We start from the raw sequence: 12,006 nt of genomic DNA, 5'->3' as shown, positions 1-12,006 counted from the left end.
AGTTCCAGAGCACAAGCTGGAACTAGAAATTAATCACTACACTGTTTTGCTTCTATAGAATATATCTTTTTAAATTGTAATTCTTTTTTTTTGTTTCTTTTCTTTTTTTTTTTTAATTTAAATTGTAATTCTTAAACCCAATATTTAGGCTTTTGTGTAAATTACATAATTTCCATTTTTGACTAGCAAGGAACCTCTATAGAAAATCACTTTATCTTCATTAATGACAGCGTATTTGCTAATAAAAGCATTTTTTATTTAAATATTTTGTCATTTATGGTCCTTTCAGCTGCTAATAACAGAAAACATGTTTTTTTTTTTTTTTTTTAAAAAAAGAGGCCAGGTGTGGTGGCTTACACTTGTAATCCTAGCACTGTGGGAGGCCAAGGCGGGGCCGGGGGGGGCGGGGATCACGAGGTTAGGAGATTGAGAATATCCTGGCTAACATGGTGAAACCCCGTCTCTAATAAAAATACAAAAAATTAGCCGGGTGCGGTGGCAAACGCCTGTAGTCCCAGCTACTCAGGAGGCTGAGGCAGGAGAATGGTGTGAACCCGGGAGGCGGAGCTTGCAGTGAGCCGAGATTGCGCCCCTGCACTCCAGCCTGGGTGACACAGCAAGACTCCATCTCAACTAAAAAAAAGAAAAAGAAAAAAAAAGGGGGGGGCATGGTGGCTCATGCCTATAATCTCAGTCTTTTGGGAGGCCAAGGTGAGAGGATCACTTGAGACCAGAAGTTCAAGACTAGCCTGGGCAATATAGTGAGACCCCGTCTGTACAAAAAATTTAAAAATTAGCTGGGTATGGTGGCATACACCTGTAGTTCCAGCTGCTCAGAAGGCTGAGGTGGAAGGATGGCTTGAGCCCAGGAGGTGGTGACTGCGGTGAGCTGTGATCATACCGCTGCAGCCCAGCCTGGGCAACAGAGCAAGACCCTGTCTCAAAGAAAGATTACAAAAAAAGTCGTATACATAATTAACAAGAAAATTTATGATCTCACATAGTAGGGAGTTCTGGGGTGGTTAATTTAACTGCTCAGTGACATCACCCCTGGCCCAGCTTCTCGTTGTTCCCTTAGCTTTCCCCAAGCGCCTGCTGATCATTGTGCTGGCAGGAGAGTGTTGAGAGTTCGAAATCTCCGTGTAACTGATGGAGTCTAGAGGCAGAACGTTCCTAGTCTTAGGTCTCTTAAAAAGCCAAGAAGATCTTTCCAGCAGCCCTCTACCTGAAGCAGATATGCCTTCATTTCTCAGTGTGGAATGCATCACATGCTCACGGCTGAACCAAACACTGGACAGAGAGAATGCGATTCTCTTGACTTGCTCAGATTCTGCATGCAAAGAAGAGGGGCGGCTGGTAGGCTCTGTGTGGGTAGGTAGCCAGCAGTGCCTCAATATAGATTGCAAGTTTTTGCATTTGATAGGGACCGGGTAAGTTACTTTCAGTGTCTTCATAAAGTTCTCTTACAGATTTTTAGCTTTCAAATTTTATGGTTTTATTTGTTTTGTTTTTGTTTTTGTTTTTTTTGAGACGGAGTCTTGCTCTGTCGCCCGGGCTGGAGTGCAGTGGCCGAATCTCAGCTCACTGCAAGCTCCGCCTCCCAGGTTTACGCCATTCTCCTGCCTCAGCCTCCCGAGTAGCTGGGACTACAGGCGCCCCACCTCGCCCGGCTAGTTTTTTGTATTTTTTAGTAGAGACGGGGTTTCACCGTGTTAGCCAGGATGGTCTCGATCTCCTGACCTCGTGATCCACCCGTCTCGGCCTCCCAAAGTGCTGGGATTACAGGCTTGAGCCACCGCGCCCGGCCAAATTTTATGTTGATATTTTGAATTTAATAGTAAAATCTGTCAGCAACATTTAAGACATACATTAAAGTGTTTCAGACAACTAGAAAATAGAATTCTATACTTCCTGTAACCTTCATAAGACTACCATCTATTATGCATATTGCTCAGTTAGAACAGATCTTTCTAAACTAATAAACTTGGTAGTCTTAGTCCCAGGTTTACCCAAAGAATATAATTTTATAGAGAAAGTTATGCTGTTCAGTTTATTCCTGTATACGTTTATAAAGTCCGTTTGTAGAGAATTAAGAGAACTACTGTCTCTTCTGATATAGCCGTAGTAAAATTTTACTTAGGCATTGATGTGTATTCAGAGTATTGTCATATTTTGCCAAAAGAAAGTGGTAGCAAAACAACATTAATGTTATTTTGAAAGGTAACCGATTTGGAAATACTTGATTTGCTATTAATAGAGCCAGGATTTTTACGCTTCTTCACCTCATTAGAAACTTTCTCTATTGGTGGTGCACGCCTATAGTGTCAACTACTCAGGAGGCTGAGGCAGAAAGATCGCTTAAGCCCAAGAGTTCAAGCCGTAGCACATTATGATTGTGCCTGTAAATAGCCACTGCATTCCAGCCTGGGCAACATAGCAAGAGCCTGTCTTTTTATTTTTATTTATTTATTTATTTTTTGAGACAGATTCTTGCTGTGTCACCCTGGCTGGAGTATGGAGTGCCGTGGTGCAATATCACTCACTGCAACCTCTGCCTCCCAGGTTCAAGCGATATTCTCCTACCTCAGCCTCCCAAGTAGCTGGGATTATAGGTGCCTGCCACAACACCCGGCTAATTTTTGTATTTTTTAGTAGAGACAGGGTTTCACCATGTTGGCCAGGCTGGTCTCAAACTCCTGACCTCAAGTGATCCACCCGCCTCAGCCTCCCAAAGTGCTGGGATTACAGGCAGGAGCCACCATGCCTGGCCATGTTACCTATCTTGACTGTTGTTATTATTTTACTGTTATGAATAATTACATGGTGTAGTTGTTAAAAACAGTGCAACATTTGCCTTTAATACCATGTATACATTTGTCTTATATATAACCTATTCTTAAAGTTTAAATGCACATCATTCAATGTTGAAAGTAAATTAGGCTGGGTGTCGTGGCTCAAACCTGTAATCCCAGCACTTTGGGAGGCTGAGGAGGGAGGATTGCTTGAGGCCTGGAGTTTAAGACCAGCCTCCCTGGACAAGATGAGGAGACTCTGTCTCTACAAAAAACAAAAACAAAATTATTCATGTATGGTGGCATGCGCCTGTAGTCCTAGCTACTTGAGAGGCTGAGGTGGGAGGAGATCACCTGAGCCCAGGAGTCAAGACTGCAGGCTGCAGTGAGCTATGATTGTGCCACTGCACTCCAGCCTGGGCAACCAAGTGAGACCTTGTCTGTAAAATAAAATAAAATAAATTTTAGTATAGATTGTTAGAGGTTGAATGATTTAAATTGTACCTGCTTTTGTCTTTAATAGCCCAGAAGAAAAAATAAAGCAATTAGAGAAGGAAGTAAATGAGTTGGTAGAAGAAAGCTGTATTGCCAGTAGTTGTGGAGACTTAAAATTGGTAAGTTCATAAACAAGATTCAAGATAATGAAGCATTTATAGATGTTTGTCTGCTTTTATATATACACCATATGTACAGACATATATTTTTGTTTGCCATTGACTAGTCTTAGGATAAGAAGCAATTATTTTGAGAACCAGCAATTGTAATTCGGTTTCATAAATTTGAACGTCAAAATAATTGGCTGATTTTGTAATTTTTGACATTGATCTTTTCAGTAGGGAAAAAACTTCTAATGTGTTGGTGCGCTTAACTTGGCAGCCAGGTGGACTATTGGATTGGACGGCGCTACGCTGCTGAAAGGTGCAGCTCCCGGAAGCCACACACAGTGCCAAGGGCTGTTTTCTTCTTGAAGCCTCACTACTATCGAATATTTTTTCCTAAGTAAACTAAAAAATTATAGTTTGCTTTTTGGGAATCCAACTTTGCTTTTTAAATATCAATCTTTTAATTTGCTTTGTTCATATTACTTTGTCATATCATATAATTTCCATGAGTTATTGGATTAATGAATACCATTAGAAAGAAATGTTCACTTTAAAAAGCTACTTTTATTACTCATAGAACTGGTGCTTTTTTTTTTTTGTCATTCTAAAAAAAAAAAAAAGTCCCTTTCCAAGGGAAGTTTCTGGTAAGAGCACAGAGGGGTGTCCTGAGGAATCTGAGGATAGAAAATGAATTCATCCAACCTTCATGTAGATATTTCTTTTTTTTTTTTTTTGAGACGGAGTCTCGCTCTGTCGCCCAGGCTGGAGTGCAGTGGCCGGAACTCTGCTCACTGCAAGCTCCGCCTCCCGGGTTCACGCCATTCTCCTGCCTCAGCCTCCCGAGTAGCTGGGACTACAGGCGCCCGCCACCTCGCCCGGCTAGTTTTTTGTATTTTTTTTAGTAGAGACGGGGTTTCACCGTGTTAGCCAGGATGGTCTCGATCTCCTGACCTCGTGATCCGCCCGTCTCGGCCTCCCAAAGTACTGGGATTACAGGCTTGAGCCACCGCGCCCGGCCGATATTTCTCAAATGCATAAAAGTTGATGAACACTCAAAGGAAGTTACAAGGTGTAAATCTGATTTCAGGCCTTAGAAAAGGCAAAAGATGCGGGAAGAAAAGAGAGAGTCCTGGTGAGACAGCGAGAACAAGTTACAACTCCAGAAAATATCAATTTGGATTTAACTTACTCAGTAAGTATTGAAATATAGCACAATTTTTAAATAAAATTTTGACTACGGTTAATGGGTTCCAGAGTCTTTTTTCTTTTATTTTTAAAATCTTACTGGTCTTCAGGTGCTCAGAATTAGATTAATAATAATCTTTGCTTCATGAAACACTCTTTGTTGTGTGCAAAGAGCTCTTTTATTTATTTAACTAGTTATTTTGGGCTGGGTGCAGTGGCTCATGCCTGTAATCCTAACACTTTGGGAGGTGAAGGTGGGAGAATTACTTGAGCTCAGAAGTTTGCGACCAGCTTGGGCAACAGAGTGAGACCTTGTCTCTGCTTATTAAAAAATATGTATATATTTTGATAACTTAGTAAGTACCTGTAAACCTACCATCCAGTGGCTCTGTTTGAAGAGCACTAATTTTTATGCTCTATCAAGGTGGTTATTTTGATGAGATTGTAATGTAGACTTTTCGATCAGTGATTTTCAAGAACTTCAAACTAGGCATATAAGATAATGTTCTATGAGGGTAGTGGGGAAAAAAAATCTAATGCCTCTAATTTCTATCAACATTTATTTAATTCTGAAAAGACACCTCCTTAATGTTTGCACTTCTGTTTGAAAGGGCGTATTTTCAGTGGGTAAAGTTTTCATATACTAAACACAGAAAAAAAGGGCGTTTGAAATTTTGAAATGTTAGATGCTTATTGTTTATAGCTGATATTCTAAGATTCCAGGAAATCTTTCAGAGATAATTGATGATGATCATTTTTTACCTTTAGGAACATAATTTACTGTAAGTTAATTACTTAAATTATAACTTAGTATATAGAGCTTACTATACAAATTCTTCTGATAGACTTTAAGGTTTAAGATATTTCCACATGTTTAATTTATATTTACAAAGAGAATTTAATTTAGTTCACGATCTTGCTTATTTCTTTGATCACCAGCAGCATTAATGATACATATTTATTTTTTATAGGTCTTCCAGAGATTAATAGATGGCAAATACTACTAAATTAAATAGAATACATAGAAAATTAAGGTGAAATTTAGAGGACAGCTCTTCCTTAGTGTTCATTTGTAATGCAAGATAATTCTTTTGTTTACTAAATTTCATAATTGGCTGAGTATCTTGATATAAGTAGCTAACTTTGTTGTACAATTTTAATCTCTAGAAAGATTACAGGTGAAAGGGGCCTGAAGTGGTCCTTATGTGTCTTTTCTATAACATTTTCTTCCTTAGGTTCTTTTCAATTTGGCCAGTCAGTATTCAGTTAATGAAATGTATGCCGAAGCACTTAACACATATCAAGTTATAGTGAAAAATAAGATGTTTAGCAATGCAGGTAGGTGTACATAATCAGTTTTTCCAGTAGATGTAATTATTTCATAGCATTAATTTATGTCTCCTCATTATATGCTTCCTTAAAATGAAATGATCTATGCTCTCAGCAAATCAGTATTTATGATAGGGGTATCCTGCTTAAACACGCTATTTGTATAAAAATCCTTACAGATGAAGAAATATAGTTAGCATGAGGTATACTGCCTAATATTAAACAAACAAATGTATCCTGTTATCACAAGTAGAATGAGCCATGGCATCCTCATAGAATGTGCTTTTCCTTATATAAATTTATCCCCAAGAGATTATAGTTTATATTTAGCATTTATATTGTGTAATTTTTTGGTACCAGTATTAATGTTTATCAGAATGTCATTTCCTTTAATATTATTAAAATGTATGTGGCATTCTTGAGTCTAACTTTTAAATGTCTTTAAGTTCCATATTTTCTTAGAAGAGTACACAATAATGTAAAGCACAATAATGTAAATCAGTTGTTTTCTAGCCATAGTTTCAGGAATCTATCTGTCTTAAGTTTCATTTCTTCACAGGATATAAGTTTGAAAGGTATAACTGTTTTAAAGTTAGAATTTTAGATAATGTCTAAGACTTCATAACTGAGAAATGCTTCAGAGAATATGAATTAAAAGTCATCTAAAATATCAGAAAGAGTGGAAAAATGAGAATATTATACATTCATTAAATTTTTTTAAATTAGGAATATTGAAAATGAATATGGGAAATATCTATTTAAAGCAAAGAAATTATTCCAAAGCCATTAAATTCTACCGAATGGCATTAGACCAAGTTCCAAGTGTCAATAAGCAAATGAGGTAAGTTTATAACAATAGATAATAATTGTAAAATGTAAGTGTTTTTCTAAAACAAGATAACTCTTCTGACCTGTTTTCAGTGGGTTGAACATTTTGAAGTGTTTGTACGTGAGGTTTATATGTGTAGTATTTTGATCTATTCCCTTCTTACTACTTGTACACATTTTTATAATAGCAAGTTAAAGGTTAAAGCATTGCATGTGATCATATGAAATAAAACTAAGCTAAGTGACCAATAAAGGGGTTAACCCTGAAGGCCGTTACTACCCTGATATAACTTAATACGGACACAAAATCATAATAGCAGTCCTCCAGAACGTATCAAACATATCAATACAAGGCTAGAAATTAAGCCCCCCTTACGTTCTTGCTGTAGCTTGAGAATGAAATAGTGAGAGAAAAGGAGTACTTCTCAGTCTTAGAAGAGGGGGAAGCTGGGATATTTTCTATTCTTACAATATTCAGGAGGAGAAACAGCAAGTTCTCTTATGGTCTAGAGATAACTGTGGGGACATAGGAAGTTTCCAGGATATTTACTGATCATAATTTCCCCTAGGCACGGTACAGTTTCTCTGTGAAGGTTAATTTATTTGCAATACCACATTTTACGATCATTTGTTTTTGAATTTTACATAATATCTCATTATCATTAGCAAATATTATCTAACTTACAGAACACCATGCCCTTTCAGTACTTTTAAGCCAGGTGAGACCAGGAATTCGAGCGTTTTAGAAAAAAAAATAGTATCGAGTAACATATATTAAGTGCTTCATAATCAATAATCAAGACAATGGGTGCTATAATAATTCGGTGGAAGAAATCATTATTGAGAACAAGAATGGTCAAGAAAGGCTTTATGAAGGAGGCATACTTGGTATTGACTATTTAGGAGGAGAGAAGGGATGACATCTGAAAAAAAGGCCAGGAAGTAATAGTCTTTATGATCTGATCAGAGAATTATGAATAAACTAATTGAGTTGAAATAGAGGGATTATATTGAAGAGTGTTTAGAAATAAGGTGGGATCACATCCGTTAGAATGGCTCCAATCAAAGAAACAATAACAAGTTTTGGTGAATATTTAGAGAAATTAGAAACCTAATTCATTGGAGATGTCAAATGGTACAGCTACTTCGGAAAATAGGCAGTTAGCTAAAAAAGTTGAAAACAGATTTACCATGTGACCCACAATTCTGCTTTTAGGTATATACCCAAGAGAAATGAAAATATAGATTGTCACAAAGGCTTTTACACAAACATTCATAACAAAATTATTCATAATAGCCAAAAAGTAGAAACAAGACAAATGTCTACCGAGTAGGTAATGTATAAATAAAATACGGTATGTATTCATACGATGAAATGCTGTTTGACAAAAAAGGGAATCAAGTATTGATACATGCTACAAAATGGAAGAATCTCAAAAAATTATGCCAAGTAAAAGAAGCAAGACAAAATATCACAAATTGTATGACTCCATTTATATACAATGTCTAGAAGAGACAGAGAGACAGAAAATAGACTAATAGGCCGGGCACGGTGCCTCATGCCTATAATCCCAGCACTTTGGGAAGCCGAGTTGGGCGAATCACCTGAGGTAGGGAGTTCCAGACCAGCCTGACCAATATGATGAAACCCTGTCTCTACTAAAAATACAGAAATTAGCAGAATGTGGTGGCGGGTGCCTGTAATCCCAGCTACTCAGGAGGCTGAGGCGGGAGAATTGCTTGAACCCAGGATTCGGAGGTTTCAGTGAGCAGAGATCATGCCACTGCATTCCAGCCTGAGTGACACAGGGAGACCCTGTCTTAAAAAAAAAAAAAAGGCCTAATGGTTACCTAGGGCTGGGGATGAGAATGGGGAATGACTGTTAATGAGCACAGGTTTTATTTTTAGGGTAATGGAAACAAATTAAAATAGGGATGTGGTTGTAGTTCCACAACTATATAAATACAGCAATAATTATTGAATCATATACTTAAAATGAGTGAATTTTATGGTATGTTTATAAAGCTTTTATCAGTAACGCTTTAACAAAACAAAAAAGAAGTAAAGTGGGAGAGGAAAAAAGAAAACTCTTTGTGGAACGGCTTGAGCGTCACACTAAAGAGTTAACTCTGTGGAACGGCCTGAATGCCACACTAAAGAGTTAAGAATTGTAAAGCGAATCCATGTATTTTTCTTCTGTGGAACGGCTTGAATGCCACACTAAAGAGTTAACTCTGTGGAACGGCTTGAATGCCACACTAAAGAGTTAAGAATTGTAAAGCGAATCCATGTATTTTTCTTCTGTGGAACGGCTTGAGCGTCACACTAAAGAGTTAACTCTGTGGAACGGCTTGAATGCCACACTAAAGAGTTAAGAATTGTAAAGTGAATCCATGTATTTTTCTTCTGTGGAACGGCTTGAATGCCACACTAAAGAGTTAACTCTGTGGAATGGCTTGAACGCCACACTAAAGAGTTAAGAATTTTAAAGCAAATCCATGTATTTTTCTTTTAGGATTAAAATAATGCAGAACATCGGAGTTACATTTATTCAGGCTGGTCAGTATTCGGATGCTATTAATTCATATGAGCACATAATGAGCATGGCACCAAATCTGAAGGCAGGCTACAACCTCACTATCTGTTATTTTGCGGTTGGAGACCGAGAAAAAATGAAGAAAGCATTCCAAAAGTTGATTGCTGTTCCATTAGAAATTGATGAAGATAAATATATTTCACCAAGTGTGAGTAGGAAAAAGACATTTCTGTAGCCACTTTCCAGTTATCTGTGCTTTTCTGTTTTCAGAATGAGAAAGCCAGAATAGATGACTTCTTGGGTTTCTCCCAGGCCTGTACCAATGTGTTTTATTATTGATGTATTTCATTTGTTATTTAAATTGGGTTGAGAATGAGACTCTATTGAAATGGGGTAGAGATTATGGTTAAAACAGACTGCACAATTTTAGTTAAAAAAATCATTAAAAAAGAAGATTCCATGTCATTCATTAAGCTGGAGTGCAGTGGTGTCATCTCAGTTCACTGCAATCTCTGCCTCCCAGGCTCCGGCAATTCTCATGCCTCGGCCTCCTGAGTAGCTGGGATTATAGGCATGTGCCACCATGCCTGGCTAAGTTTTTTATTTTTAGTAGAGAAGGGGTTTTGCCATGTTGTCCAGGCTGGTCTCGAACTCCTGGCTTCATGTGATCCACCTGCCTTCACTTCCCAAAGTGCTGGGATTACAGGTGTGAGCCCGGCCAAGAGTAGTATCTTGACCAAGAAACCTCCAAATCCTTATTTCATCTATTAAGAGCCATTGTGGAGCAGAGGGAACCTCAACCGTGTACTAAATATATCAAGAGTGAAGGCCGGGCGTGGTGGTTCATGCCTGTAATCCCAGCACTTTGGGAGGCTGTGGCGGACAGATTGTGAGGTCAGTAGTTCGAGACCAGCCTGACCAACATGGCGAAACCCTGTCTCTACTGAAAATATAAAAATTAGCTGGATGTGGTGGCGGGAGTCTGTAATCTCAGCTACTTGGGAGGCTGAGGCAGGAGAATTGCTTGAACTTGGGAGGTGGAGGTTGCAGTGAGCCGAGATTGTGCCACTGCACTCCAGCCTGGGTGACAAAGCAAGACTCTGTCTTGAAAAAAAAAAAAGTGAAATAAATTCCTTATCCTTAGTCATAGAGTGGAACATAATGCAACTACCAAAAGTCGTATTTTCAAACACCTAGGGAAATATTGTATAGTGTTAAGTGGGAACATACAGACATGCACACCTATTTTCAAACACCTAGGGAAATATTGTATAGTGTTAAGTGGGAACATACAGACATGCACACCTATTTTCAAACACCTAGGGAAATATTGTATAGTGTTAAGTGGGAACATACAGACACGCACACCTATTTTCAAACACCTAGGGGAATACTGTATAGTGTTAAGTGGGAACATACAGACATGCACAACTATTTTCAAACACCTAGGGGAATACCGTATAGTGTTAAGTAGGAACATACAGACATGCACAACTATTTTCAAACACCTAGGGAAAATACTGTATAGTGTTAAGTGGGAACATACAGACATGCACACCTATACATGACCATCAACTAGAAGCATCCAGACCAGTATAGAAACAGTAGCTTCTGAGCTATAAGATTGTAAAAGGTTTTAAAATGTTTTCCAGATTTTTACAAATAAAATATTGGCATACTATATATTAGTTTATATTAAGTAAAACCACATGAAATTGCCTCTAGTTTTAGATAAAAATGATATATTTTCAATTTCACAGAGTTGAACTTTTAATAGATTTTCTTAATAGATTATATTAGCTGGTGGGCATGGTAGCGGGTGCCTGTAATCCCAGTTACTTGGGAGGCTGAGGCAGGAGAATCACTTGAGCCTGGGAGGTGGAGGTTGCAGGAGCCAAGATTGCACCATTCACTCCAGCCTGGGTGACAAGAGCAAAACTCCATCTCAAAAAAAAAAAAAAAAAAGATTATAAGGGTAGTGTAGCAAGTGGCTAAAGAGTATAGGCTCTGAAGCCAGATGCCTTGGCTCTACTACTCAGCTCTTACTCTTCCTGTGCCTCAGTTCTTTTATATATGTAATGGGACTAACTATTATAACCTATCTTATAGGGTTAGGGTGAGGATTATAGGTGAGGATTAAATGAGTAATGCATGTGAAATGCTTAAAATAGTAGCTGGCGGCTGGGCACAGTGGCGCATACCTGTAATCCCAGCACTTTAGGAAGCCGAGGTGGGAGGATTGCTTGGGCCTGGGAGTTCAAGACCAGCCTGTGCAACATGTCGAAACTCTACAAAAAAATATGAAAATTAGCCGAGCTTGATGTTGCACTCCTGTAGTCCCAGCTACTTGGGAGGCTGAGGTGGGAGGATCACCTGAGCCTGAGGAGGTCAAGGCTGCAGTGAGCCGTGATCACACCCCTGCACACTAGCTTGGGTGACAGAGTAAGACCTTGTCTCAAAAAAATAAAAAATTAGCCAGCCATGGTGGTGTGCACCTGTAGTCCCAGCTACTCTGGAGGCTGAGGTGGGAGGATCATCTAAGCCCAGGGAGGTCAAGGGTTGTGATCACAACACTGTCCTCCAGCCTGGATGACAGAATGAGACCTTGTCTCAAAAGTAAAATAACAAATAAAAAAATAAAAAACTAGCCAGGCATGGTGGCGCATGTCTATAGTCCCACCTACTCGAGAAGCTGAGTGGGAAGATGGCTTGAGCTAGGCTCAAGTTGAGGCT

At 38.6% G+C, this 12,006-nt stretch overlaps 1 protein-coding gene across 40 annotated transcripts in view; it reads left to right on the top strand.

Moving 5' to 3' along the window:
- Positions 1 to 12,006, top strand: part of IFT88 (intraflagellar transport 88) — a 120,992-nt gene that overhangs the window by 29,104 nt on the left and 79,882 nt on the right. For 18 of the 40 annotated variants that reach the window (XR_012426710.1, XR_012426711.1, XR_012426708.1 and 15 more), the window contains 5 exons: positions 3,316 to 3,406; positions 4,482 to 4,586; positions 5,815 to 5,917; positions 6,635 to 6,749; positions 9,253 to 9,481. Coding sequence is in view for 32 of the 40 variants with exons in the window: in XM_045376907.3 (XP_045232842.2) it covers positions 3,316 to 3,406; positions 4,482 to 4,586; positions 5,815 to 5,917; positions 6,635 to 6,749; positions 9,253 to 9,481 (643 nt within the window). In the remaining 8 variants the exon portion in view is untranslated. Of the gene's footprint in view, positions 1 to 3,315; positions 3,407 to 4,481; positions 4,587 to 5,814; positions 5,918 to 6,634; positions 6,750 to 9,252; positions 9,482 to 12,006 lie in introns of those variants that run through there. The other 22 variants (XM_074021640.1, XM_074021636.1, XM_074021641.1 and 19 more) reach the window with 7 other exon arrangements.

The sequence above is a fragment of the Macaca fascicularis genome, chromosome 17 (assembly GCF_037993035.2).
Source record: "Macaca fascicularis isolate 582-1 chromosome 17, T2T-MFA8v1.1".
Taxonomy (NCBI): domain Eukaryota; kingdom Metazoa; phylum Chordata; class Mammalia; order Primates; family Cercopithecidae; genus Macaca; species Macaca fascicularis.
This window is presented reverse-complemented; position numbering and strand designations above follow the sequence as displayed.